The sequence below is a fragment of the Drosophila gunungcola genome (genome assembly GCF_025200985.1).
Source record: "Drosophila gunungcola strain Sukarami chromosome 2R unlocalized genomic scaffold, Dgunungcola_SK_2 000030F, whole genome shotgun sequence".
In the NCBI taxonomy this organism is placed as follows: domain Eukaryota; kingdom Metazoa; phylum Arthropoda; class Insecta; order Diptera; family Drosophilidae; genus Drosophila; species Drosophila gunungcola.
In genome coordinates, this window is record NW_026453176.1 from 152,078 (window position 1) to 179,564 (window position 27,487).

The 27,487-nt window shown below is 43.2% G+C and overlaps 7 protein-coding genes across 9 annotated transcripts; 4 read left to right on the forward strand and 3 right to left on the reverse strand.

The window, feature by feature from the left end:
- Window positions 1-28: 28 nt before the first annotated feature.
- LOC128256809 (solute carrier family 2, facilitated glucose transporter member 1-like) lies at window positions 29-7,277 on the forward strand. 2 transcript variants are annotated; one of them, XM_052987446.1, is made up of 7 exons: window positions 29-70; window positions 4,418-4,522; window positions 4,585-4,745; window positions 5,157-5,751; window positions 5,810-6,022; window positions 6,151-6,253; window positions 6,511-7,277. In XM_052987446.1, exons 1-7 carry the CDS (start codon window positions 44-46, stop codon window positions 6,762-6,764), a joined length of 1,458 nt encoding a protein of 485 aa, XP_052843406.1. In that variant the 5' UTR covers window positions 29-43; the 3' UTR covers window positions 6,765-7,277. The 2 variants fall into 2 exon arrangements, with proteins under 2 accessions (XP_052843406.1, XP_052843405.1); XM_052987445.1 differs by lacking the exon at window positions 29-70 and adding an exon at window positions 2,850-3,231 and having other exon boundaries at window positions 6,511-7,275.
- Window positions 86-1,735, reverse strand: LOC128256815 (sugar transporter SWEET1). Its single transcript, XM_052987459.1, has 5 exons — window positions 1,659-1,735; window positions 1,520-1,597; window positions 700-929; window positions 456-631; window positions 86-385 (listed from the first exon to the last, which is right to left on the reverse strand). The coding sequence occupies exons 1-5, from the start codon at window positions 1,733-1,735 to the stop codon at window positions 266-268; spliced, it is 681 nt and encodes a 226-aa protein (XP_052843419.1). The 3' UTR covers window positions 86-265.
- Window positions 7,278-7,462: 185 nt separating the features above from the next.
- On the forward strand, window positions 7,463-10,148 carry LOC128256810 (solute carrier family 2, facilitated glucose transporter member 7-like). Its single transcript, XM_052987447.1, is given in 6 exon segments — window positions 7,463-7,610; window positions 7,733-8,016; window positions 8,812-9,412; window positions 9,473-9,794; window positions 9,849-9,931; window positions 9,933-10,148. Coding segments are annotated over 6 exon segments (1,476 nt in total). The 5' UTR covers window positions 7,463-7,595; the 3' UTR covers window positions 10,104-10,148.
- Window positions 10,149-10,992: 844 nt separating this feature from the next.
- On the forward strand, window positions 10,993-17,763 carry LOC128256811 (potassium channel subfamily K member 16). Of its 2 annotated transcripts, XM_052987450.1 has the most exons (7): window positions 10,997-11,651; window positions 15,150-15,600; window positions 16,049-16,400; window positions 16,465-16,694; window positions 16,762-16,888; window positions 17,136-17,237; window positions 17,295-17,763. In XM_052987450.1, the coding sequence occupies exons 2-7, from the start codon at window positions 15,296-15,298 to the stop codon at window positions 17,364-17,366; spliced, it is 1,188 nt and encodes a 395-aa protein (XP_052843410.1). In that variant the 5' UTR covers window positions 10,997-11,651; window positions 15,150-15,295; the 3' UTR covers window positions 17,367-17,763. The 2 variants fall into 2 exon arrangements, with proteins under 2 accessions (XP_052843409.1, XP_052843410.1); XM_052987449.1 differs by having other exon boundaries at window positions 10,993-11,651; window positions 17,136-17,763.
- On the reverse strand, window positions 17,546-19,024 carry LOC128256821 (uncharacterized). Its single transcript, XM_052987470.1, is given in 2 exon segments — window positions 17,546-18,426; window positions 18,428-19,024. Coding segments are annotated over 2 exon segments (1,233 nt in total). The 5' UTR covers window positions 18,937-19,024; the 3' UTR covers window positions 17,546-17,702.
- Window positions 19,025-19,788: 764 nt separating this feature from the next.
- Window positions 19,789-23,473, forward strand: LOC128256807 (calcium permeable stress-gated cation channel 1). Its single transcript, XM_052987443.1, has 3 exons — window positions 19,789-19,962; window positions 20,681-21,603; window positions 21,658-23,473. The coding sequence occupies exons 1-3, from the start codon at window positions 19,947-19,949 to the stop codon at window positions 23,017-23,019; spliced, it is 2,301 nt and encodes a 766-aa protein (XP_052843403.1). The 5' UTR covers window positions 19,789-19,946; the 3' UTR covers window positions 23,020-23,473.
- Window positions 23,474-23,584: 111 nt separating this feature from the next.
- On the reverse strand, window positions 23,585-27,438 carry LOC128256805 (cullin-4A). Its single transcript, XM_052987438.1, is given in 12 exon segments — window positions 23,585-24,056; window positions 24,125-24,277; window positions 24,338-24,616; window positions 24,681-24,775; window positions 24,778-25,069; window positions 25,124-25,260; window positions 25,322-25,514; window positions 25,591-25,777; window positions 25,834-26,294; window positions 26,358-26,602; window positions 26,659-27,075; window positions 27,150-27,438. Coding segments are annotated over 11 exon segments (2,463 nt in total). The 5' UTR covers window positions 26,984-27,075; window positions 27,150-27,438; the 3' UTR covers window positions 23,585-23,960.
- Window positions 27,439-27,487: the final 49 nt, after the last annotated feature.

Genomic DNA, 27,487 nt, shown 5'->3' on the forward strand with positions numbered 1-27,487 from the left:
GTTTTGGTTTCACAAGTATACAGATTACAGAGGACACATTCAAATGGGCGCTACCGAACAGCAAGGCAATGTAAGTAGCCGCAACTTCGAGGCAAATCTTCGGGGTTTAATAAATATTTTACAATAAATATAGGCTTACCGTTACGTATGTCTATAGTTAATAAGCTTGGCGTCTAAGCAGCATGTTCGACCATAAAGTTATACTAAAATATAAATCCTGTATGCGACACGCTCAAATGCCAAAGCGAAATGCGAAATCAGTTCCCTAAAACGGCACAGCCTGTTCGACCAGCTTGTAGCCATGGCCGGAGTAACTTCGTGGCGGGTACAGGACAAACAGGCCCAACTGCAGCAGCGACAGTATGCAGCCCAGAAAGTTGGGTATCTGAAAAGCAAAGCAAACAATTGCTTCCGTAAGTGATTTGCTGTCTGGTCAGTCGTGGGAACTGGGTCACCTGGATGAATGAGTCCGATATCAGTATGCCGTAGATGAGCCACTGCAGGCTGACCAAAAAGGACGTGGCTATCAGGGGCAGGGGTAGGCTCTCAGAGTTCTTCGCCCGTATCACATGCAGCAAACTAGCCAGCGGGGCAGCGAAGAAACACACGGTCACGACGCAGCACACAATTCCTTAAAATATTCATATTTGGGAATTAAGCACACACGACTTTGGCTAAATAGTTGCACGTTGCTCTTACCCGTGAGGTGTATCATTCGATCGCGCTGATCTTCCAGCTGATTGGTGAAAATAATGACCACGACAAGTACGGTCAGTGCGAATCCAAACTGCTTGACACAGGCACGTTTGTTGACGGTGAACACATAGTAGATCAGCGTGTAGACCAGAAAGAGCGTCGATCCGATGATGTTGACCAGCACAATGCTCTGCTCGTTGGTTAAGACTCCGTAGCGCAACCAAAAGCTGCACCTGTACAAATAAAATTCAATTCAATTCCGTTGAGTTGGTTAAACGCCAAAAACATGGTTAAACTGCCAACCAAGCAGGCAGAGTTCCCACAATTAGAGGGAATATTATAGCAGGTGCAGGGATTAACTATGCATGCTGTTTGCTTTTGGCAATGTAAAGGTACCGCAATAACTTGTATATAAGCGTAAACTATGCTATTTATTTAGTTGATTCTCTCAATAATATTTGTGTTATTTTAAATAGTTTAAAAAATATTTTATAATTTGATTTATGTTCAAGATATTTGAGCCAATTCTTAAGAACTAGATGTGCCACATTAGGTGTGCTAAGTCTAAATAATTATTTCTCTATTTGAAAGTTCAAAATATTAATCATAGGATTGTAAATTTATTAGCTATTGAAAGCTTTTCCATTGCCAGATAGGGTTTTTTTTATTGGTGGCGCACTACACCACAATGTACACTATTTCTGCTTTTAGCTGTCAAACCTTCTATTGTTGTTTACCCCGTTAAACCCCAACAAAACTAAACTCCAACCGCGACCAATTCGAATTTATCTCGGTGGTGCCAACGTCGGCAGTTTCTACTCACGATAAGAAGCCGCATATGAAGGGAACTCCGGAAGAGTCGCCCGTGCTTTTTTTCTGTATGTACTTTCGGCATATCATGCTGCAAGTAAAGCGAACAATTGTTATTCGGATTGGCCAATTTTGATGAGTTTGGTACTTACGCGCCGGAAAGGAACTGGAAGACGGTGCTGACCACCGCCGTCGTGGACAGCAAGGAATCGTAAGCCACCGCCGACATAGCAGTTGCAAATTCACCATGGGACCGAATTGCAAGTTCGATCCAAAAACTGAAAAGTGGGGTGGGAAATCAAGGTTAGCTTCGAACATGGCTCTCAGCAGAGCTTGGGCAGAGGTCCGGGCAGAGCAAATGGTGCCTCTATACATTTCTTACTCTATGGCTAAACCTAAATGCTGCTAAAGACGCTACGCTTCCAAATACAACGTCAACAAAAAAATTGAACAGCTGTTGAGGACGTAGAGATGACACTTTCGAATAGCGATGGGTGCGTGTCCAACTTTTCCAACACAGCTCAAACACACAAAATAATTGAGTGAATGTAATTTGAATTTTGTAGTGGTTTTTAACGTTTCAAATCGAAAAGATAAGATGCCTGTATTAAACAAATGTTTAATACGAAGCTTGAAAAGTTTGTTGCTATTGAACAAACCTGAAAGCATTTAAGGTTTCGTGTCACGACAAATTCCACAATTCTGCAGCTAACAACACTGGCAGCGCGCGCACGTTTTAAAAAATGTGCTGCCATATTTGAAATGAAAGTACTTTTCAAAAAATTAGCATATTTTCCTTTACTCCTTTAAAATTGGATCAAATTTTGAATAATTGACTGTTTTTTGATTGCTTTTTAGTAACTATTCTCCCCGCTGCCAACAGCATATTTCAGTTAAAACTCTGGCAACAGTGCATGAAAAGAGCTTTTTATACCCTCTCAAAGAGTATACAAATATTTTAAGTAGTTGTTGGGAGGTAAAAGTATAACAAGGATGCATCATAGACCTTTTTCATATAATGGACTCATTTTAACTTGTTAGCTAAGATTAAAAACTTTTTAGACTAATCGACAATTATGTCGTAATTTCTACTATGGAAAAAAAGTCTTTTAACAGTTTTAAATAATGATAGAAAATAAAACCACAAAAGCTTAGAATTATTTTAGTTTAGGAACTGGGTTAGTGTTTCGCATTTAATTAAAATACGTCTATGGGTATTAAAATGTTCGGTAGTCATTATTGTTTTGGTCATATCTTATGCCGGCAATCAGCATTTGGCTGTCGTGTGTTCTTGGCAGAAGCTTTTACTGGCCACCAACCACGCCGCTCAGCTGGCGTGTTCAGTCGCGTTCACAACTCCAGAGCTGCCATAACGTAGCGCTTCCACCCGATTCCGTGTGCACCGCTGGCGGTGCTGCGTTTACAAACAATTGTAATTATTATTCCAATTTGTTGGGATCGGGAAATGTTAGAATCTGCATACGTTGACCGTTACACAACACTGATTCAAAACAGCCGACTTTTCCTTACCGCCAATTGTTTACAAATGTGTTAACACACGCGTGTGATTCCGAGTGCCTTAAAAATTGTTCCTTCAAAATAAGTGGTAGAACGAAAGCAAAGTCCATAATTATGGCCAGCAAAGGTCAGCAGGCGGAGGCCCAGCAATTATATCCGCAGCCCTCAAGAGTGGAACTGCTCACCGCCCAGACGGAAACCAACCAGGTGAGACTCCCAATCCGAATCCGGATGCCATGTACCACAGGTGAGAGAGAGCGGGAAGATCGCCGAACTACTACCACCAATCCATCGATGTTGTTGTTGTTCTTCTTCTTTTGGACTGTATCTGCATATGCACATTTTCTTTGTTTTTGTTTCGATGACGTTGTTATTTCTCTCTCTTCTCGGATGCTGTTGTCATTTTTTTTATCTCACGCATTTTATTTTGAATATTTTTCTACTCTCTACTTTTGTGCTTTTGTGTGTAAATTTACTTCGCTAATGCGCTTGTACTTATGTATGTATGTATATATATTATGTTCATGAATCGTTGTTTTCCAAGTTGAATATAGATTTATATACACGCACATACACAAATGACGAATTTAGTTAGCATATGGTTGATTCATATACAGTGGACCCAAGTTGACATTGAGTAATTTATGTACATATGTACATACAGTGTGGGAACAAATTATAGAACTGAAATATTTATATGTTTTTTAGTTAAGAGCTTCCATTATTTGCTAATTTTTGTATTGCCAAAAGTTTGACTTTGAAATACCAATAAATATTTTTCTTTTAGTTAATTCAAAAATTCGATTACCTTTAATGTTGGATTAGAAGAGAGGGGCTTAAATGATCGCAGTGTGTATTTTTAAAGAATACAAGGGAATTAACAAGCTAAGTAAATATCTCAGTATTCTAAATATATTGAGCTATAGTTTTACGGTGCAAAGTGCTGTCTTATTGACCTCTATTGCTTACGAGTACTTTGGTAGCGTCGTTTTTTTTTTTTTTTTGGCAAATAAGCCGATCTCACTGTGTGTATAATCAGCTGAATTCTCAGTCATCGCTTATCAGTTATAAAGCGACACCGCCTGCACAAATTTATTCAATTAGAGCGTTTTGATTATAAATAGTATTCCGTTTAATTGCGTCTGATCCCAAATGCTCCTGCTGAGAAATGGAAAGTTTTACCCTCGGATCAAGTTAGGCCGTAAATAGCGAAAGTTACAGATTATGACAGGGGGGAACTAATCAGTCTGATAACGCAACCGCCATTCGAATTTCCAAATGACCCCCACACAATGACGCACTGAATCGCTATCAAGTTCCATATTTTAGGCACTGAAAAGGAATGCGTTTATTTTTTTTGCGGAGTAACTAATTGTGCTTGGAACACTTGCAGAAACCACGATGGAGCAGTCTCTTGCTATTGGTGGCCCTGGCAACCACATTTGGAGGCGCGGTATCCACCGGTTACTGCATTGGCGTTATCAACGCCCCCTCCAAGGTAAGATATCTACAGAGCGAAAAACCCAGTCAAGGGAACCAATTCAAGCCCTATCTTTACAGCTCATGAAAGTTTGGTGCAATCAGACCATACATGAAACCTATGGCAGTAACCTCGGTAAGAGCGGTCTGGATCTCCTGTGGTCGTGCATTGTTTCTGTGTTCCTAGTCGGCGGCGCCATCGGTTCGCTGGGCGGAGCTGGAGCGGCCAATAAATTCGGCAGGTAGCTATTAATCAACTCAGATAAGCCCCTTGGATTTTCTCGAGTGCTTTGAATCCATCAGCTAATCCGCATATCAATAAAAGCCATTCAGAAGAGGACTGTATTATGTCGTAACAGTCATTGAAGGTACTAGTTCGATAGGGTGAACACTCTTTTAAGTAATGATCGTGGGAAAATAGCTAAAAAGTTTTTTTATTTCTCTAATAAATATTTTTTCTATAATGCAATTGAATTTCTAAAAATTAAAATGTGTTTTAAAAAGAATCAGTATAATTCTGAAATACATTTGCTAACATGAAGTTTTGAAAATGAGCCTTGGTGAATCCTGCAGAGTCCTTCGAAAATAATATCCTAATCCTTAAAGCTCATCCTGCTATATGCGATGAAAATAATAGCCCTAATCTCTTACAGAAAAGCATGCTTCCTCATCTGCGGTGGTCTATTCACCGTGGGAGCGGTGCTCTTCTTCTTCTGCCGTGCCGCCGGCTCCGTGGAGATGCTGATGATCGGTAGATTTGTGGTGGGACTGGCCTCCGGACTCGTGACCGCCACCCAGCCCATGTACCTGTCCGAGGTGGCTCCTTTGGCGCTGCGCGGCACACTGGGCGTCTTCTGCGCCGTGGGCGTGACAGGGGGCGTGGTCGTGGGACAGGTCTTCACCCTGGCCGATGTCTTCGGCACCGAGGAACTCTGGCACTATGCGTTGGCCGCCTACATGCTTCTGATCATTGTGTGCTACCTGCCATCGTACAAGTTCCCCGAGAGCCCCAAATTCCTGTATATTGTGAAGGGAAATCGGGCGGCTGCCAAACGAGAGCTTCAACGACTGCGTGGCAAGAATGCGGATGAGCTTATCGCCCAAGAGATCGCCGAGATGGAGGCGGAGACCAATGCCAAGGTGCAGACCAGCAGCTTCTGCGATGTGCTGCGCGATCCTCGCCTCACATTGCCCCTGATCATTGTCTGCTGTTTCCATGGCGGCCAACAATTGTCGGGCATTAATGCGGTGAGTGGAGTAATCCCTATTTTCTGAGCCTGGCTAATCAGTTTTTGGGTTTCCACAGATATTCTACTACTCGGTGAGCATCTTTGAAAAGGCCGGGCTCTCCAATGAAAATGCCCAGTGGGCTAATTTGGGTGCTGGCTGCCTGAATTTGACCATATCTCTTTTGGGACCCTGGCTGATGGCCTGCCGTAATAGGCGAACCCTCATGATGTTCTCCTGCGCCCTGTGCTCCGTCTTCCTGTTCACCCTTTCCTTCGTTTTGTTCTATATTGTGAGTATTTTTTGATTTGCCCAAAAACTTTGGTTCTTTTTTAAAATATAAATAAGTTCAGTAAAGAAAGTGGTTGATTTCTTTTGTTTTGTCGACCTAATTTTAACTCGATGTTACTTTTTTTACAGGACCAAGTCAGCTGGTTTGCCATCGCCTGCATCGTCTGCATCATGGGCTACATCTTCTTTTTCCAATTCGGATTGGGTCCCATTCCCTACTTCATTGGCTCAGGTATTTAGTCGCGTGACTTTATTGTATGTACGAATTGCTATTGCTCCAATAGTCGTGACTGAGACAGCTGCTCGTGTTTCGGAGAAATGGATCTGCAATTGAGGCGGAATTGGAATCGTTCGAGGTTCATTGGCTCTAGACTCAATTGTTTACGACTTTTTTGAAGACCTTCCCAGACACATCGACTTTATTACTGGATGACTGGTTGTTTATTTTTAGACCCCTAACTGATTTGAATTGTGCTCTCCAATTTGCAGAACTATTCGAGGTGGCTCCCCGCTCCGTGGCCATGTCGATGGGCAGCCTGGCCTCGTGGTCGTGCAATTTCATCATTGGCATCTCGTTCCCGCTGCTGCAGAATGCGTGGGGTGCCTTCGTCTTCCTGCCCTTCTCCATTACCTGTGTGCTGCTCTTCCTGCTGACGAAATTCTATCTGCCGGAAACGCGTGGTCGAGATCCTTCCGAGGTGGCGCCACTCGTATCGAAGGGCTTCCGCTCCAAGGTCAAATAAGGCCAAGCCCCGTGGGCTCATCTTACAATTAGTTTTAAGTAGTCGGTGGTACGTGGTAATTCGTTTGGGCTCAGATGGCAGAATGGGACCACTCAATGATTCCTCCAGGTCATGTGCCTTTGTGTAATTGCCGACAATAAACCGGGATCCACATTGTTCAGGGTCAAATTGCTGCAACTAAATGCAATTCCCCGTCTAGTCTGTAAGCTCTTTTGTACAAACCAACAAATGCTAAATCGGATCTAACTTTAGGAGTCACCCTGTATGAAAGCTTTGAGCGCTCCGTTCCCTTATCACTACTGCACAAGTTCAATTAAAATACCTTGGGACTGAGCGCCAAGTAATACTCGGTTAATTAGATTTATTGTTAAGCAGAATGCCCTTCCACGGCGTTGGGTTAGGTGGTTAAGTGCCAAACTTTTGCCAAACAAATGTTAAATGCTTCGAAAATAGTTTAAAATATTGCCTGACTTGCCTGTTGTTAATGCCTAAGTGCCCGCTAATAAAACCTGTTTTTTTTCAAGACCTAAGCTTCCCGATCGAATGCGAAAGAGTATATAACTATTGACTTACTTTCACGGCTAGTAGTTGTTAGAACAAACAAACGCTCCCGTGTCGATGATAAGAAAACAAGTACTCGTAAGACAAAAAGGTTGAATTTATCTACGCTCGGTTATGAGCTGTAACCGTATTCCCAGTGAAGATGTGTCTATCTGATTGATATACAAGGGGAAGGGATGACTCAGTAAGCTGTCGAATGGCACCGAGTGAGCCGCCGGATGCGAGTCACTTTCGGTTTAGCTTTCGGCGCGCCAGCATCGCTCCATCGCCATGGTTGTTGTAATGGTGATTACCCCTGACGGATCACTTTCTCCCCTTCCTCCGGGACGAGTTTGTTGCTTTAGTCTTTCGTTTGCCCCAGATGCAAAGTGCTAATCGTGTGAATCTCTCGTGTGCTCTCCTTGCAGCATGTGACCCCGCCAAGGGTCAAAGGCTGGACCCCGCTCCTGCTGCTCATCTGCCTCACCGTAACGCTGGGCACCACGGTTCCGGTGGGCTACTTCTTCGGCGTGCTCAACGCCCCAGCAGAGATTATCAAGAAGTGGTGCCAGGACATCCTGGCGAGCGAATACGACACCATCGTCACTGCCGGCCAACTGGACATCCTCTGGACGAGCATTGTGTCCATCTACCTGATTGGCGGCATCTGCGGATCCTGCTTCAGCGCGCTGCTTAGCGACAAATATGGCCGGTGAGATGTCATTTAATGATTTACAATAGTATACAAATAGTTTTTTGCTCGAAAATCTTAAAAATATTATATAAAACAAAAATTATTACTGATGAGTAAATAATCTTTGTTGACTTAAATGATAATTTTTTACAAAATGAAATGTACTTACACTTATATTATTTTTATTATAATTATTTTAGGTAATCATTACTTGAGATTTTTTTATTCTAAACAAATCTCAGAAAAATGTTTCATCGGATTTTTTTTTAAACAAATATCAAATATTCGTTAGTTTAGATTAATATTAAAAAAAAAAATTAAACGGTTTACTTACGGTACGAAATTTATATAAAAGATAAAGCTAATTTGGTGATGCCTTTGTTTGAGTGTAAAAAATGGCTATTATCTTCTGAAGAACTAACGGTTGCTGTTGAAAAACAAGATATCAAGATAAGGTAATGGCCATATGGTCGTTATACCCAAAAAAAGGTGCCTTTTGAATCATATAAGATTCATTAAGATCATAAGAAACCCGATTTGTATACACCTTGTAGACGAACTGGCAAAAGACACCTAAGCAAAACTGCTAAAAAAAATCCCTTGCAAGATAAAAAAAAAAGAAAAATAGACATTTTTATATATAAAGAGAAGCTTACTTCGGCAAGCCGAAGTTAATAACCCTTGCAGCGATTAACAAAATTAAATACTCTTTAAAACATCTGAATTCCGATTTAAATGCGTTTATGTCAAAAAAAAACATTGAAGTTATGATGATTTTTAGCTCAATTATTCGATCGTTCTGCCTGTTTCCAGTAAGGGTTGTCTGCTGATCAGCGGCGTGCTGCTCGTGATCTCTGGCATCCTCTTCAAGTGGTGCCGTGCAGCCAAATCCCTGGAGATGCTGATGACGGGTCGCTTTCTGGGCGGAATTGCCTCCGCACTGATCTTTACCGCCCAACCCATGTACCTGCTGGAGCTGGCTCCTTCGGAGCTCAGTGGCAGCGTAGGAGTGTTCACGTGCATCGGTGTCACGGGTGGCATCCTGCTCGCCCAGGTGTTCACTCTGACCCACCTGCTGGGCAACGAGCGACTGTGGCCCTATGCCCTCAGTGCCTATAGCCTGTTGGTGATGGCCTTGTTGCTGCTCCTGTGGTGGTTTCCCGAGAGTCCTCGGTGGCTCTTCCTGCACAAACGGGATTCAGCAGCCAGCGAACGGGCTTTGCTTCGTGTGCGTGGCAAGAACACAGAGGAGGAAGTGCAGCAGGAGCTGCTCGAGATGAGGGACACTCTGGAGGCCAAGGCCAGCTCCGAGGCCAGCTCTTTGTGCTCGGTGCTGGGAGACAGGGAACTGTGGCTGCCACTCCTGTTGGTCTGCTCCTTTCAGGCAACCCAGCAACTGAGTGGCGTCAATGCTGTGAGTCAGTGTGTAAAGATCTTTATTCAAGTTGGTAATCATTTTCGATTTCTCCTAAAGATATTTTTCTACTCGCTGTCCATTCTGACAGGTGCGGGCTTCTCGGCAGGCGCTGCCACTTGGCTGAACCTGGGGATCGGAGGCTTCAATCTGGGCACCTCGCTCCTGGGACCGCTGCTGATTCGCAGGTTTCCACGTCGCCCTCTGATGATGATCTCCTGCTCCACATGTGCTCTGGCCCTGCTGGCCATGTCCTTAGGACTCTTTTTTCTGGAGAGATCCGAGAGCACGGTGCTCACTTACTTCTGTGCCGCCTTCATTCTCACTTTTATTCTGGGATTCCAGCTGGGACTGGGTCCCATTGCCTACTTCATTGGCTCAGGTTTGTTTCCACAAAGACAGATATTCATTTTATTGATACATATTTTTGTCTCAGAGCTACTAGAGGACTCGCCTCGCCCCGTGGCCATGTCGATGGGCAGTCTCTTCTCGTGGATTGGCAACTTCCTCGTGGGCATAGTGCTTCCCCCTGCTCCAGAGTGTCTGGAGCTCGTTCGCCTTCATCCCGTGCATGTGCGTGTGCCTCTACTGCCTGCTCCTCACCTGGCGATTCCTGCCGGAGACACGTGGTAACGAACCCAAGGATGTCAAGCCCCTGATGAGCCAAGGTCTTCGCTCCAAGCGGAAGTGAGTCATGCATAAAGAATAACACAAGCTGGTCTTTTGTATAAATAAATAAGGTGTATAAACTAATTTCTTTTCTTTGATTATTAATTGAAATGGGTGGAAATTATATTGGTCCCTGTCTATTGCGGTCAGATTTGGTTCTACTCCGCATGGATTTTCACTCAATCCGGTTTCACTCTTACGGTGGCTCTGTGGCTCAAAATTGCCTTGTGGTTTGAGAACTAATCGCCCTCTTGAAACCCGTGCTGATGGGGAGAAACAACAGACGGCACATGATGATCTTCTCCTGCCTGTTCTGTGCCAAATTCTTGATCCCACCCGTCGTTGGTCTAGAGTTTATGGTGGGGTCGTAGCGTATATATGTATGTATATATTTTGGTCTCACTTTCATAAATATAAATTGGTTTGGTATCCAGGATCAATTGGGGTTTAAATTAAATTTTTTCGAATAGAGGGTTTTAAATATATTATGCAGATATGCAGGGAGGAGCAGAAATCTCCTGCATCCCTTTTTCAAATTAGCACTTAACAAATTCGAAATCGGGATAATAATTGGACAGTAATGTTATCTTTTGATTTTAAGCTAGAACATGGAACAATAGCAGTCATAAACTTTAAATTAAACTAAATGCTCTTCATTGTTTCCAAAGCTATCCTTTAGACTGAAATTGTTGAATTATATTTAAATATCTTGACAATTGTTGAGATTTTTGACACTTTTTGGCTAAGAGAATCGCTTAAAACTAGCCCTTTGGTTGGTTTTAAATTCTCGGAATATTTTCAACTTTTATGTACTGGCATATTTTAAATTATTTCATCTTACATTTTAAATTTTAAGAAATATTTCAAAAATTATCTTTTTGATATCCGTACAGGGCATGCTCAGGTCGGTGCAATCTGCTCCAATTGAGAGGGGAATTCCTCTCTCTCTCTCTCTCTTTCCGTGGCGAAAGATCGCCGATTCCCATTCCGAATCCAACAATGGAGAAGCAGCGACGTCACAGGTAGAGCGTCAACATCGGCGTCTATAAATACGGATAAATACGGGTGCGAGTACGGATTTTAGTGGGCAACGGAACGTCGAGCAGGGCGCACGGCCGGCGAATGAGGCACTTGCTCAGGAATCGCATTCGTAGTGTCGGGAAATGGCCGGAGATGGCCAAATGAAGTGAAGTGTGGTGCGGTTAAAAATAAACATGGCATGCGAAACAAGCCAAGAAGTTATTCAGTGAAGATCAGCCGTGTGGAAATGGGAAAACTCTCGTGGAAAACCTGTAAAATAGCTTGACGGAGGAATTTCGTGGCATGCGTTGAATAATTCTGATAAAACAATATACAGAGCGCGCAAACATAAATAATATTCCATATGCATAGTTCGGAAATACATCAGCTGCTAAAATAAACGGATCGGCCGAAGCACCAACAAAATCGCCAGCCGATCCGCAGCTCGTACCGTGTCCGCTCATGACGTCACGGGTGAGCATCTGGCAAGGAGCATCATAGTATCAACAGCATCATCAACTGCAGCACAACAAACTAACATAATAAACAAGTTCGTAATACCTTAAAATTACCTACATTTAATTTTTCTACTGCTGCTTTGAAATAAAAACTTATCAAACAATAAAACAAAAGTTTACTATAGTTATTTTCCAAAATAATGTTCATATATTGACACAAAATTTCAAAATTTACATCGAATAGGAAATGTAATATATTTTGTTAACAATATGTCTGTTTACAAGAACAATGAACAATATACAAGGTATCAACTTAAAAAAATTTTTTTTCCAAAACCACAACATCTTAAAAAGAAAATCAAAAAAACAACTTATATTTAGCCCAATAAGAAAATTAATTTTAAATCAAAAAAATTAAAATCAATAAAATTTTTTTTTTTTGAACCATTTTTTAACAAACTATTTAAATTTTCTAAACATGTTTAAATCGACAGCTTGTTGAACTCAAATCATATTGCATCTTACATTTATTAGCGAGTATCTCCAAATAATGAAGTATTTTTAGTTCCAGTATAACCACAGAAGGGAATATTGTGAATTGAAATTTATTTGGTTTATTTATTTCAAGCTTAAATTGGAAAATTATGTTTTTGGAACCTAAGAACAGCTTCTTTGCTTGAGTACATTGATAGACTATGAGTATGATGACTTTAAATTTTCTCTATTTTGTTTTTTTGCTAAGAAATCTTTATTTCTTCTACATTCACTTTTGTTTTTAATTTTCCCGGCGTGCAGGATCAGAAAAAGCAACACGATACGCAACCAATTCTTTTATTTTGCGGTCAATGCACGAAAATTAGTTTTCGACTCACACACGTTCTCGGTTTTGTGCCGATCTGTCATGTCAATTGGACCGCTGGCCTGGCCATCAATGTGCGGTGATGATGTCGTCGCCGTAATTTCTTTATTTTCATGCCAGCCGGCTTTTCGCCCCGCCATTGTCACCGAATTTTCACTGTAATTAAATTTTAAAATCTCCTCTCGTGTAGCCGCTGACACTTAACATTCTGGGGCTGTCTGTCATATTTAAACATTTCTTGCTTTCAATTTTACTCTTGGCGTGGCAAATTAAATGTTGAGAATTAATTGTGCAAATGTGCTGGCCGAAGGACCTGCGCAATATAATACACAGCATATATACATAGTATTGGGATGAGCTATGATTGACAACTGTCACTGATGATTGGCTAAAGAAAAATAAATTCTGGGCTCCTACATGAAGTAATACCTTGGTAAACAAAAGTGAAAAGTGTGTTTCTGAACGCTGTCGTCATCGCTCGCATAAACAAAACCTGGGACATGACGCAATCTAGTTACTTACTAAAAGGCAACTCAATTGGCCAAGTGGAAGATCGGAAAAAAGCCACTTCCAAGAGTCAAGGAGAATGCTCAACTTAATGGCGCCTAGATTAAATTATTTTTTTTGGTTTTCCCATTCCTAGATCTGAATACAATACATTAGCTGGCCGTTTCCTGCGCCTTCTGCTTTGATCTTTTCGGTAATCTTCCAATTCGGGTTAGAATGTCTAAGAATTATTAAGAGCAATTATAATTTAATTTTTGATGCTTTGGGAAACAGACATTTCGAGCTAATGAGTGTTCGGGCCAAACGGAAAACGGCTTTATTGCCGCTGGCCAAAAATATTCCGTCAAACCGAAGTGCATTTTAATTGCCGGCCACAAAATGCACTCGATCTTGGCCAGACTATACACCTCCCCGTACTCGTCACTTCCCTTAATTGCATTAAAAACATAAACATACCAATTGACAGTGGTCATATTTTTTATGTCAACCCCTCAAGATTTGCCCTGCGAAAAAGAGGCATCCATCCACTAATGTGTTTTCCTCCTGTGGTTTGTGTATTTTCATTGGAAACACATTGGCCCAGGCTGGCTGGCGACTTGTGTTTGTTTTGTGTTTGGATTTTTTAATTATGTATGTATGTATGTTCTGGCCTGTAAATAAGGCAGACATCAATTGCAAATTGATTTTAATTTATGCCCGCTGGCAGAGAGGTGCGTGCAGGATTGAGCGAATCAATAAAAATATTCGAATTCGTATGGCGCACCTGCCAGCCTCCCACCGATCCGATACGCTAGGCGAATGCGTGAGGTGGGCAGATAGCCCAAGGCTAAGCAGATCCACAAATCAACCTAGTGACTGTCGGCCCCGTCCAGAACAGAAACAGAAGTTTATAAAAATAATCCCCCAATGAACTCGTATTTCACACCCATTAAATAAAACCCTAAAAAAAGATTGAAAACCAAACAAAAACAATCAGCATTTGGCAACCGCAGACGACGCATAGGTGGTTCGTATGGGATCGTCGTTAGGAACTTTCCAATTTGACGCCACGGCTACGCCATCAATTCTCGAATCTAGACGAGTGTCATCCGCCGGCCACGCGAGAAAAATGAAATTGAAATACCACACACAAACGATCCGTGCGGATGAGTGGCGATGAGGCGGGATGATGTGACTGTTCCGTAGGCCAGCTGCCAAGATTGTAGTCCAATAATTCATGTTCATGTTGGCCATTTATTAGAGAACATGGAAAACACTGTATTAAAAATAAGAATCCATTCATGCTGCTAAGCAAAATATTTGGTATCTCTCGAAAATGCCCGCAAACTGTCACTGCGAATGAGTTACATGCAGTTTCGAAATTTTCAACGGTCCAAGGAAGAAGTAATCGGATCAAATATAATTAATTATGTTATAGGATTCCAAAAGTCCAAAATTATGTGGTTTTCAATGGCAATTTTTTGTAGTAATATTTATTGATTTGAAATTCTTTCACTTATTAATTTGTCAATATGCCAATTTAGTGTGCGTGCTTTAATTTACAAACCCACAAATCGTACAGAAATTCTGAAGATTCCAAAATTATATGTTTTAGAGGGATCTCTAAAACTGGTAATGATTTTTATTCTTTCCCATACAAATAAAATTAGCTCAATGAAATCCCTATCAAATGTAAAAATTGTAATCATTTTTGTGAAGCAAATTTCAAAAAAAGGAATAGGCTTATTAGTTTGGAACATTTGTTACTTTCTGGCAAAGTTATTGAAATAATCAATACAATATTTTGAAGAAATTTATCAAACAATTTATTCTTTTTTATTTCATTATATTGAAAATTATATCTTTAATGATATATTTAAAGATACCTATTTTCATAGCTTTCTTTTTAACTTTTAGCTAATAATTGAAGCTGTCATTAAATCGAGAAAAATTTTTTTAAGGGAGTACCATTGTATTGATAATCTTTTTATATAACATAAATTAAAGCTTACCAAAGTTAATACAATGTTTTATTCAAGACAAGGCAACAGTGTATAACAGAGAAGATCGTATATTTCACGATAATCCCAAACCGTGAAAATATACCACCCACACACATCAGCATTTTCCCCGGGGAGATTTATGCCGCCCAAACACTTTGATAGTGTAGCAATGTAGCGGCAGATTTGTTTATTTACCACTCTGCACTTGGGATTTAGTAGACTAATTGTGGATATATTTTTAGCGATAGGTAGCCGGAAATCCTTCCAGTCGTCATCGATGCGAGTTTCGGACCAGACCCGAGCATGTCAAGGCCAGGAGCGCCAGTCGAGGGCCAATCGAAACCGGAACCGGAACTAAAGCCGAAACGGAAGCGAGCCGCCAACAAACATGTCCTCGCGACGGAGCTCCTTTCGCCGGCGAGAGAAGCCGGCCTTCGAGCGCTTCAAGGACCATTGCCGCCACTTCACGGCCTTCATGTTCAGCAACGTGGGCATCATTCTGCTGGTCACATTCTACATAATCGGCGGAGCGTTCATATTCCAGGGCATCGAGATATTCGAGTACGAAAAGCTCAAGTCGGCGAAACCCCATCGGTTCATCGCCAGGAACTTTAGCGGGGAGTGTCTGACGCGTATTTGGGAGATTACGGCTGAGAACATAAGCTTCTTTGACCACCATGCCTACAGGAGGCGGTAAGTCAGCTTGGCTCACAAAGTACACACATAAAAGAATATATATAAAATCAACATAGAACAATTTTTAAATTACTATTTGTAACTTTACTGTTTAATAATTTGGGATCTTTGTTTTATACACATAGTATTTAACAAATGTTTATGTATTTTAGGGTTTTAAAAAATGATATTCTGAATTTTAAAAACCTATTTTAATAGATAATCATGGAATCTTTATTTCTTCAGAACAGTTTTGACTTTACTATTTGTTACTTTAATGTTTTATATTTTGTAATATTTAAAACTCATGTTCTTTGGAATCTCCTGGGAATTTGAGGTTCATTGGCTAGTAATCTGTGTGTCATGAGCTTGTGCAGTGAATTTTTTTTAAAATTAAATGTTGATTTTAAGCCCACAAATGCCACTCTAAAAACATAGGGTCTTAGACTAAACGTTGTCCTTGCAGGGTTAACGATGTGCTGCTGGATTACCAGCGGGCCATAGTAAAGAAACAGCTCAGGGGACCCGACGTGGAGCAGTGGAGCTTCTCCGGCGCCTTCCTCTACTCGCTGACTGTGATCACGACGATCGGATATGGGAACATTACGCCCCAATCCGAGTGGGGCAAGCTGGTGACCATTCTCTATGCGATTATTGGCATGCCACTGTTCCTGCTCTACCTGTCCAACATTGGCGATGTCCTGGCCAAGTCCTTCAAGTGGATATACTCCAAGGTTTGCCTGTGTCGCATATGTCCCGGTGTGGCCAAGCGACGAATCATCCGTGAGAGGCGAAAAATGAGACAATTGGCCAGAGCGGTGGGTTGAAAGTACCTCAAAAAGTATGATGACATTCCATCAGTTCCTTCGTCTCTCATTGCAGCTGCAAATGCACGACATGGAGAACGCCCGGGGCAGCAGCAGTTACACCAGCACCAGCAGCACCACCACCTCCAACAGCAGCAGTAGCGACTATACCAGGAGCTCCCGGCAGAGTTCCAGCCTGGTGGATATTCCGTACAGTGACTCCGACTCGGATATTGAGCGGGAAATACGAGGCAGCACGGACGAGATTACAGTTCCAGTCACCGTCTGCATATTTGTCATGGTCGGGTAGGTTGAACTTTGCCTCTAAGTGTACCCTCATCTTCTAAGGGTTCCGGTTTCCTTTCCTTTTCAGATACATACTCTGGGGTGCCCTGCTCTTCGGGCGCTGGGAGGACTGGAACTATCTGGATGGCAGCTACTTCTGTCTCATATCGCTTAGCAGCATTGGATTCGGGGATCTAGTGCCAGGTGATCGTGTGGTAAGACGATTTATAAAGCAGTTTTTGAATATTTCTTTAAGCCCTTTCAGAGAAATTACAATTTCAGTCAAGAGTTTCCTAGTCTTTCAGTTTAAAAGATATCCGTATTGATATATATCCCAGACAAAATAACCATACAATACAAAAATTACAAAAGATATTTTGAAAAATACAATTTTTATTGGACTCATCGGTATATTAAAATTCAAGGTTAAACGTTTTTTCCATGATAAATCGTTCTTCTCAGATAACCGCCGATAAAGATAAAGTGGAGGTCAGCTTTATTCTCTGCGCCATTTATCTGCTGCTTGGCATGGCCGTGATTGCCATGTGCTTCAATCTGATGCAGGTAAATGGGACATTAGTTGACCACTACTTTCATTCTAATGCAAACTCTCTCTTCCAGGAGCAGGTCGTCCACAATATACGGGCTATTAAGCGGGGATTCAAGGCCTGCTTTCGGTGTCGCAGCTCTTAAGAGGCTACGTGGCTTTGGCCGTCTAACCACAAAGATGTTTCGTCGTACAAAGTCATATTATTATTCACTGTTAATGTAGGCTAATCTAGACTAGCTTAAGGTAGAACTGTACATATAACTAAGCAGAATGTGTTCCTTTTCTGGTAAATGTATAATACTTATAAATATAAAAACGGAGGTTAAAGTCTTCTATGTTTAATCTGAATGGCAAGGACATACAATGCATGTGTAATATAAGTTGAGATCAAAGAACACCCTTTTAAGTCATCTATGTTTAATCTGATTGGCAAGGACATACAGCCAGGTGATTCTAGGTGAACTCACCACCGGGACACCCTAGACCACCTTGCTCTTGCGCGAAATACGACATTTCGGTCTCTGGCTCAACTGCTCCATCCTCTTTTGAGCGGCCACCAGCGACTTCACCTGTCGATCCATTATTAGTGTTGAGGCGACTGCAATCTCTGCGTAGTTGGGCACCGTGGTGGTCACCTTGTTCACACAGGACTCCTGGAATTGTTTGTTAAGATGCTGGGTCATGTGCCCCACAGACGGATTGGTCAGCAGGTCAAACGCTGTGACCTTCAGGGCTTCGAATTGCTTGCGTGTCTTGCCCGTCACCTGTTTCCGGATGATCTTCTTCTTTGTGATGATCACGGGCTCTACCTTGGTGGGATCATAGGCGGCCAAGGTCGTCTTGGGGTCCAAGATCAGTCTGCGCTTGCGCACCTCCAACTTCATGGTGGGATTGGGAACCTTGGTGGAGGATACCGTCGAGTTCGTTTTCTTCTTTTGGAGAGGTGACCAGGTGGGTGGTGACGGCTTTGCTTTGCTGACGGTGCCCGCCTTTTTGCGAGTGTATGTCCGTATGGGCGCCAACTTGGGAGTGTAGTTGTGGATTACCGGTACCGTTATATGTGGTGAAACAGTGACCTGGTTGTAGCTGGCAAAATTTTGGGACATAGAGAGGCTTTCAGCTGGTGGCTGAGGTTCGGGAGAAGGCAGGCGCAGGCTCGTGTAGATCTGCTCCTGGCAGAGATCCACATCCATTGCCATCTCAGTCGAAGGAAGTCCGCTGAAAGGCTCGTTGTCCTTGTGGCGTCAGGTCGGACGGCAGGACGTTCTCCTTGCCAGCCCGAGTTCTTAGCGAGGACGTACTCGACGGAGTGCTTTTGGCCAGCGGCGTTGAAGAGTTACCTTCGGGAAAGGAGCACCGCAGGGGGCTCTTCACTGTCGTAGTCATCGTGGACAAATCCCCCTGCAAGTGATCCGATAGCATTCTGCTCTCGGCACAACACCTTCGGTCTGGGAGGATGTTTTGGAAGGTGATCCGTCCACCGACGATTTGAGGCATGAACAGCTCGCTCTCGTAGCCCGGACAATCCACCAAGGCAACATTCTTGCCGGAAAGCAGCTGGATCTTGAAGTTCAATTCCTTTGGGGGTGCGGATTGGGGTTGCATGTTTAAGATTTGGATGGGTAACACAAATGCAAGTGCTTGAACAAAATTGACCTTATCTGCGAAATGCAGAGATAAGTAACAAGAACTATAGTGTTGTTTTTTTGACATACAAAACGAAGTGATGGAAAACGAAATGTTAACAGTGTCAAAAACAAATAATAGCAAACATTTGTACTATTAAAACGCGACGCTACTGTTTTCAAAACACAGGGTTGCATGGCAACTGATCTTAAGGATCGCGTTAGTGATGGTAGCTAATGATCAAGAGATAAATATTCTGTTGGTAAAGAAATATAATATATTACCAGTTTTGGGGTGTACCTAGATACTTGTACCTAGGTATGTACCTGTACCTTACCCAGGTAAACAAATAAGAGGCTACATTTTACCTTACCTAGGTAAAGATTTTTATTTATCTTAAAAATTAGCTATACCATGAATTTAGGTACTGAAATATTTGTATTCTTCCCCCAATATGTAAAAAAAATGAATCATTTCACTGCAAATTAAAGAAAAGTTAATTCCACCGCACATGTAAGATAAAATATGTTTCTTTTAACATGTTTACGCTACAACATAATACAATATCACAATTCCTCTGCAACTTCGTGAAGAACAAAACGATTAAATTAAAAAAAAATGGTATCAAAAATGTTTTTTATCTCTATTGTAACTTTTACTTTACCTAGATACATAACAAATTGTATACCTTTTATCTAACTTGAGAAAATTTTCAAAAATACCTTGTACCTTACCTAGATCCAAAAAACTATTACCCTTCCCAACACTGTATATTACACGTATAAATATAAAAAGGAATGTAAATTTTTTTTATTAACCACATACTTAAATTTTAAACTGTAAAAACAAGTTTATTTCAAAGCTTCTAAAAAACAATAAAGTATAATGTCGTCTGTAAACGACTACCGCTATTGCCTTCGAATTATCGATAAGTAGCAGTGCCGTATCGATAACAGATAGCAAAATGCAATGAAGAAGCGAAAGGCAATTATTTCATAAAATTTTTACGACACAAACCTGGTTTTATTGATGTGCAATTGAAAATATACAAAGCTGCTGTTTAATGTGGAGTTGAACAAGAGAATTTACCAGAAATCATGAATTTCAGCCAAGGTATGAGTGTAATCGCAGTGAAAAGAAAGTGGATAACAATCATTAACACTTGGCCAGGCCAGTAAATCTGTGGCAAATCATTAAATTAATATAAGTATAACTACATTGCATTTTGCACAATTGCCACGCGACAGACCCACTGCGAAAATAATTTTTGATGATTCATTTCGAAAACAAAAAGCAAAAAAGAGAGGAGGGTGGTGGACCAACATGACGTAGTGCTTCCTCCCCCCACAAACAACCACCCCCTTACCTTTCCACACAAAAACATGTTTAAATCGTCTATTATCTCATTTCTAAAACCCACTTTAACCTCTTTGCTGGTGTTTTTATAGCTTTGCTCACAACGATACAACTTCATATCTGTTGTATGCAAAGTGTTTAGATTTAAATGGAGTAATCTGTCCCCACATTTCAATGCATTTTGCAGTCTAGCATCTGCGGTCTTTGTTTAGTTTGACCGAGTGACCCAAAAAGATTAAAGTGTCTGGGGGACATGGGAAGATCACGATCATCGGGCACTGAGTAGTTATTTCTTATTAGCTGCAGCAATATATATAAGTTTTTCTATCTTTAATAAATTCTATGTGAGCACAAACAACTAATTGATTCGAAGAAACCCCGATCAGCTGTGCTCTTATCATGGCTTTGTTGGGGTTCAGTATATCTTTAAAAACAGACAAGTAATTAATGGCTTCTGATTTCTTTGTGTTTTCAGTGAGTCACCTGCGGGCCATGTCGGAAATTAGTAACATTTCCTACTGCCAGGCGGTGGCCAATCGCACCTCGTTCTTCACCACCGCCTACAATGGCATACCGGAGACCCTGATACTGAACACCATCTTCTGGGTCCTGCTCATCCTCTTGTTTACGACTCTGCGACACCAGGCCGGTGATTTTGGACGCCTGGCCCTGGTCAACAGCCATGGGAGTAAAAAGCGCTGGACGGAGATCTTCTATTCGCGGGCCGCCAGTGTGGTGGATCCGCAGCCGAGCACCTCCGCGCAGGTGTCGCCCAGGCCAAGTTCCGCCTCCCAGGGGATCGCCGACTCCACACCCTTGTCGCCTATTCAGCCGGAGGAGGGTATATTCGGCTGGATCAAGGTCACGCTGAAGCTGCGCAAGGAGACAATTCTGCTGCACACTGGACCGGATGCCGTGCACTACCTGTCCTTTCAGCAGCACCTGATGGCCGTCATGGCTCTGGTCACCATCGTCTCGCTGGTCATCATTCTGCCCGTGAACTTCTTGAACGGGCCCAAGGAAAACCCCTACGATGTAAATGCCTTTGGCCGCACCACGATGGCCAACCTATCGCCGGACTCACCCTGGCTTTGGGTGCACACGATCGTCACAATTCTCTACATACCGCTTGTGGTGCTCATCATGCGGCGAGCCTCGGGACGGAATGCTTTTAAGAAGGCCGCCACGCGCACCATTATGATATCGAACATCTCGTCCAGCGATCGTAACAAAACTGTGGTGCGGAACTACATGCAGGAACTCTTCCCGGACGTCACCATCGAGAATGTCTCAATCGCCTACAACATTTCACGGCTCTATGTAAGGAACGCGGAGTTCGAGCGAGTTCACGATGCCCGTTTGTACTGCGAACATCACCGGAACCGGGATACCCTGATGGTAAGTTCGTTTTCCCCAAAATTCAATTCAATCATATAATCCTCTAATTTGCAGGCCAAGCCAGACTTGTGTTCCTGCAAGAAGGAGAACGCCTACGAGTTCTATCAGCGGGAGGAGCGAAAGCTATCCGGAGATGTGGCCCGCCTGCGTGCCTCCACGATGAACGAGCCCCTGGACATTGCCTTTATCACCGTGTCCACTGTGCAGGAGGCGCAGAATATTGTCACCCACTTCACACCCGGCACCTACCGCCAATGGCATTTGGTTTTCGCCCCATCGCCGGACGACCTCTTTTGGGAGAACCTAAACGTGAACAAGAGCCACTGGTACTTGAAGTTCTTCTGCGTGAACGCGGTGCTCTTTGTTTTGCTGTTCTTTCTGTCCACTCCCGCCATGGTGGTAAGCCTTCTGAACAGCCGGCCTTGGATAAAGGAAACGGAGGGCAAGATCTCACCGCTTGTTGCTGACTTCCTGCCCACTCTGATGCTCTGGACCCTGTCGGCACTGATGCCTGTCATTGTGGCCATTTCGGACAAATGGATGCGTCACTACACACGCTCCAAGCAAAACTATTCGATCATGACGAAGTGCTTTGGCTATTTGCTAATGATGATCCTTGTTCTGCCGTCTCTGGGATTGACCTCGGCACAAGCGCTGCTGGAGTGGGGATTCACGAATGAGACTGATCGCTGGCAGTGCATCTTCCTGCCGGACCGTGGCTCCTTCTACGTAAACTACATCATTACGGCTGCGTTCATTGGTACTGCATTGGAGCTGTTGCGCTTCCCGGAGCTCATTGTCTACATCTGGTCATTGCTGACGGCCAAGTCCAAGGCCGAGACACCGTACATCCGCAAGGCGATCCTAATCGAGTTTCCCTTTGGGACACACTATGCCTGGACAACGCTCGTGTTTTCCATAGCCATTGTGTACAGCGTGGCCTGCCCCCTGATCATGCCCTTCGCCATGATCTACATCTGCCTGAAACACTTTGTGGACCGCCACAACCTCTACTTTGCCTACGGACCATCGAACATGATCTCACGCAAGGGTGGCAAGATCCACTCGACGGCCGTCACGATGACCAAGTTCTCGGTCGTGATCCTGGTTCTGGTCATGGCCATGATATGCTACTTCCGCGGCGACGACGGCATGGCGCGCTTCCTGCTGCTTATTATCAGTCTGGCCATCACCCTGGTCCTGTTCACCTTCATGTCACCGATTAAACGCTGTGCGGCGACACGACGACCCAGTATTGTGGAGATTGCCGGTCCGGCGCCCATCTACGTGCCCGATGTGCTGAAAGATAATGTGGTTAGGACCAGCAGCGTGCGACCCTCGGTGGCCGGATTCGGGGGCTATGGCTCGGACAGCGTGTCCGAGTACGACAGCTCCCAGTACAGCGTGGAGGCGTAAATGGTATTAATTAATGTCGAAAGACACTACATTTAGTTTTGTAAAATATCTTAAGAAGCCACTGATAGCCACTTTGCAAGTTGACGGCTTTGATTTGCATACGAAACAATGACAGGAGGATAACAGCAAGAGAATTTGTGATACCTAGACCAGCCTCAATGTCGTTCTCGATATGAACCCTGCACGCGAACGCGATAGAAGTATTTATTTCTGATCTGTATATAATCCACGTAACCTAATTTCCCCAATTTTATCTGTAACAACTCTGTATATACTATATATCTTTGCTGAGTGCATAACAAAGGGCTCGATGCTAGTTTTTTCGAGGCAGTAACGCTGATAATATTAAGCAAATGAAACACAGTGCATTATTAATATTTTCACGTAATTTTTTTTATTTATGGTAAATAAAAAACTATTAAGTTTATGCGTATCCGTTTTGCATACAGAGTTACGAGTACGAGTTATAATTATTTAAATATTTCCTTTAGAAAATTAGCCTGCAAGTGTCACTTCTATTGTTAATTGAAGGAAAACTATCAATTAAAGTAAACAAAATACAATTAGTCCAATAAATGAGTTTATTGAACGCTTGGTTCTTTTATCGGTTTGAGGACATTTCTATATTGCTGGCGTTTTCTACATTCCGACGGCGATGACCTCTTCCACGGGGCATGGCTTGTAAATCAAACGCTTAATTTATTGGTTGATAAGGTAACTTACAAAAAGAACTGTAGCAACTATACTACCATTAGCTGGGGGATAGTTCAACGATCTAGTTATAGAAAAAACCAAATGTCAGATGACAAAACTGAGCATCGCTGAACGGACCAGAAACACTCCAAAAACTTCATTAGACTGTTAGTATGTATGTATGCGTATGGTATATAGAACGAATTACAATCGAATCGGTGTTCGGAGTTCACAGAAGCTGGGGCCACTTATGCCACATAGTTGTATTGGTTTTGATTATCCTTATCCCGCTCCATGTAGTCGCGATCGATAAGCGACTCGATGCGTTTTTTTAAGTCAGCGGGCTGGAATGCAAAACAAATTCATTAGGCTAATGCCGCTAATAATAGGAATGACTAATGGGCGAGCCTACCTTGACGGGGAAGGTGAGCTGGTTGAACAGCTCTGTGATGAGTAGATTGTGGCTAAGCGTTTTTCTCATTTTCATGATACGCACAATAGCCGCGTCTATTTGATACTGTCGATCCTGGAAAACACGCTCCTCCGTCGCCTTTTGCTCCTCATTCTGGGTGAAGAAAGGATATGTTAGTTACTGTTAATGCAATATATAGTCAAGAATACGCACCGTCTCCTTCATCTGTATTTGGTTGATCTTGATTCTGAACAATTTGTTTGTGAACTCATTGTTAAAGTCGAACTGATCGCCATCCAAAATTTCGCGACCTTTCGGTGTTTTCGTTATGACGCGGGCGCGACCACAAGCAAGGGACTGAAGCGTTCGCCGCAACTCACCATCCTCAATGAGGGTGGCGGCCAAAATCTCCTCGTAACTTAAAATGGGCTTGTCGTTGAACAGCAGCAGCACGAGCGCTTGAAACAGCGAGACCAATAGTTCTTTCGGACCCTACAGAAGTAAAGCAAACGTTAAATAAAATATATTAAAAAATTATAAACAACATTTTACAAACCGCATCAAATTGCGCACGTAGCATGCAGTTCCCCAGCGTTGGCTGCCACTGCAACTTCCGCCCACTGTGCTTTTCCAGATAAAACTTATTAAAATCTGCTGCGGATTGATGAACTGTGGCGGCATTGTGACTTCCGTGGGCGCATATGTTGGCCAGTAGCCCATTGTCAGAATGCTAACGCACAAGTCCAAGTTGTGAACATCGCGGTTGTTGCTCAACGCGTGTCCGCGGAACGCTATGTTGATATCCCGGCTCAACTCCATGTCCTTGAACATGCCTTCCAGCTTGGACGTAAATCCTCCTCCGCACTCCTGTTTTAACTTGGACAGCATACTCTTTTCAGAATCCACTGAGGCCGATTTCCCCACCAGCAACCGTTTGGCCAAGTCCTAGAAAAATGTTGGCGATTGCTTAGATGCGAAATATTATTAGGGGCCACAAACCTTTTTGTAAAACGCCTCAAAGACATCCTTGCCATGAATAAATCGAAACAGGACCATGATTTTGTCCAAAGTCTTCTCCAATTCTTCATCGGTGGTTCCCTTGTTGCCAGATCGCAGTTTCATGTCTACGTATTTGGCTAATGGATGAGTTAGGTGTCATTATTCTGTTTAAAACATTAAGTAAACGTGGTGGCTTACCAATGAGCTCGGCCGGTTTGTTGGCACGCTGATTAATAAAGAACTCGAAGGCCTCTCGCAAGGAGTTGGTAAATTTCTCATTGTGCTCGAAGCAGCTGCGAACGATCACATCCATTTTATCCTTGAAATCGAGCAAATCTTGGACCATACTCTTGTCCTTCTCAGGATCGATGACAATGGTGCGTCCCTTTTTCTGTAAATCAAAAAAGAAATATACAAATATGTTGATAATTCGAGAGTGTGTATACTTTTGAATTAGGAAAGCATACCTTAATGAAACCGTTGAAGTTGCCGCACAGTTCAGAAGTTCCATTTTTGACTCGGCTAAGCAGCCCGTATAAGAGTGTGAGGTCGTTCAGTCTGTTGTCTTCCAACAACGAATCCAAGCCCTTCTGCAATATTGATGTTAGATGCTCCGCGAGCAATTCTTTTTCCACATTATATATCAGCGGATGTCTGGGGAAAATACAAGTTTATATTCTGTTTTTGGTGGTGGACCTAGTATCGCTTACTTTGTGCTAGAGTCCAGATAGTGTCGCAAGCGCTCGTTCTCCTCGGCCAAGCGCTTGTTGACGTGCTGTAAGTACTCGGGCACCTCCAGTTCCTGCATCTTGCGTTGACTCTCAGCCTTGTACAATTGGTTGGTTGCATCGAGGAACTTCTCCTCAAAGGAGCTTGTGTAGATTTGCAGATCGCACAGCATGCGGACCAAACTCTTCAGCAGACCGCGATCCACAGTGGAACCCTGTCGTTCCTTTTCTATCAGTGTTAGTAAACCGTCGACGGTCCGCTTCTGGACGACGCTGTTCTGAGCAAAATGGATGCGAAAAAGGTCCAGCCCCATGTCCCAAATCGAGTGAATGGACGAGTTCTGCAGCACATAGGTCCGGTCCATGTAGAGGAATATGCTGCGAATCATGATCATCTGCTGGCAGAACGAGAGCCACCAGTGGTTGATCTTCTCCAGCAGGATCTGCAAGGCGAAAGGGTTTGTTAAATCAGCTTCTATCTATACTTTCTGTGGGCAGTTTCTTACCAGTTTGTCCATGCTGCCGCCGGTGAGCTCCTTGAGCTTTATATTACGCTTCACATGCTGCTCCGTCAGCTCCTTGAGTTTTGAGTACAACTGTGCATCCATTTTGTGACTGCACATGTTCACCACCGCCTGGTAGAGCTCTTCCAGCGAATATTTAATGGGCTTTGACAGTTGGATGGCGATAACAGCCTCCTCGAGCTTCACGTACGTGTCCTCGGAGTAGTTATCGGGCAGTGTGGGCTTAGCTAAGGGAACCAGATGACAAAGGTGGGGAAAATAACTATCTCTAGGCAGAACATACCCTTGAAGTTCTTAATCACTATCTTCTTGACATCGCCGGGCTTGCTGTTGTGTATGGCCCCCACGCGATTGAGGAGGTTTGAGGTAGTTGAAGCCGTGCGAATCTCGCCATGGCTGCCGCTTAGCTTGGAGAAGTTTGGCAGGCGTTCGCCGTTGGTGGACGCGGAGTTCATGTTTTGGGCAGCAAAGGCACTGCGGCCCAGGCTCGAGGCGGCTGCACCGGCGGCAGCAACGGATTCGGCCTTCTTCAGGCACGCGGCGATATTCTCGGTGTTCTCGTGTAGCTCAGTTGTGTCCATGGGCTTGTACTTCTTGGCAGCACTCATAGTTTTGGAACCCAGCTGCCCGCGGGCTCGACTCCACTCCTGCTCCTGCTTCTGATCCGGTCCTGCTTTCGTCGCACCGGCCTGGCCTTGTCCTGCCAGAAAAAATATATTACTGTTTGCAGGTTCTGCTTTCGCTTACGAGGGTTATAATCGGTTGGTTACTTACCCGTTAGAGGACTACCAGCAATTACCACTGACGATTTTTTCGACTTTTGCACAGGGTCCGACAACAAATTGGCAACTGGCGACCTCAAGGCAAAGACACTTCTCTTGCAATTTCCGGCTGCGGAGTGGGCTTGTCCGACAGTCGGCTTCCGGGGTGCCAATTGGTAGTCTTTCGGCCACTGATGGGTTATCCAAATCGTTTAAACTTCGCAATTACGATTCCACAGCTAGCATTATAATATTTGGTTTTTGGTTGCATGCGGAAAATATTGCTTTGTAGTAGGGATGTGGATATCGGGCGAATCAAAACATCGATTGGCTGCAAACTATCGATATCAT

Coding starts and splice junctions, on each gene's coding strand:
- LOC128256807 (XM_052987443.1), top strand. Junction 21,604..21,657: donor GGAACCGGGATACCCTGATG/GTAAGTTCGTTT, acceptor TCTAATTTGCAG/GCCAAGCCAGACTTGTGTTC.
- LOC128256809 (XM_052987445.1), top strand. CDS start 3,139: ATGGCCAGCAAAGGTCAGCAGGCGGAGGCCCAGCAATTATATCCGCAG. Junction 6,023..6,150: donor CCTTCGTTTTGTTCTATATT/GTGAGTATTTTT, acceptor CTTTTTTTACAG/GACCAAGTCAGCTGGTTTGC. Junction 6,254..6,510: donor TCCCTACTTCATTGGCTCAG/GTATTTAGTCGC, acceptor TCCAATTTGCAG/AACTATTCGAGGTGGCTCCC.
- LOC128256811 (XM_052987449.1), top strand. CDS start 15,296: ATGTCCTCGCGACGGAGCTCCTTTCGCCGGCGAGAGAAGCCGGCCTTC. Junction 15,601..16,048: donor CACCATGCCTACAGGAGGCG/GTAAGTCAGCTT, acceptor TTGTCCTTGCAG/GGTTAACGATGTGCTGCTGG. Junction 16,889..17,135: donor TAGTGCCAGGTGATCGTGTG/GTAAGACGATTT, acceptor CGTTCTTCTCAG/ATAACCGCCGATAAAGATAA.
- LOC128256815 (XM_052987459.1), bottom strand. CDS start 1,735: ATGTCGGCGGTGGCTTACGATTCCTTGCTGTCCACGACGGCGGTGGTC. Junction 1,598..1,658: donor TTCCAGTTCCTTTCCGGCGC/GTAAGTACCAAA, acceptor CTTTACTTGCAG/CATGATATGCCGAAAGTACA. Junction 632..699: donor TCGAATGATACACCTCACGG/GTAAGAGCAACG, acceptor GAATATTTTAAG/GAATTGTGTGCTGCGTCGTG.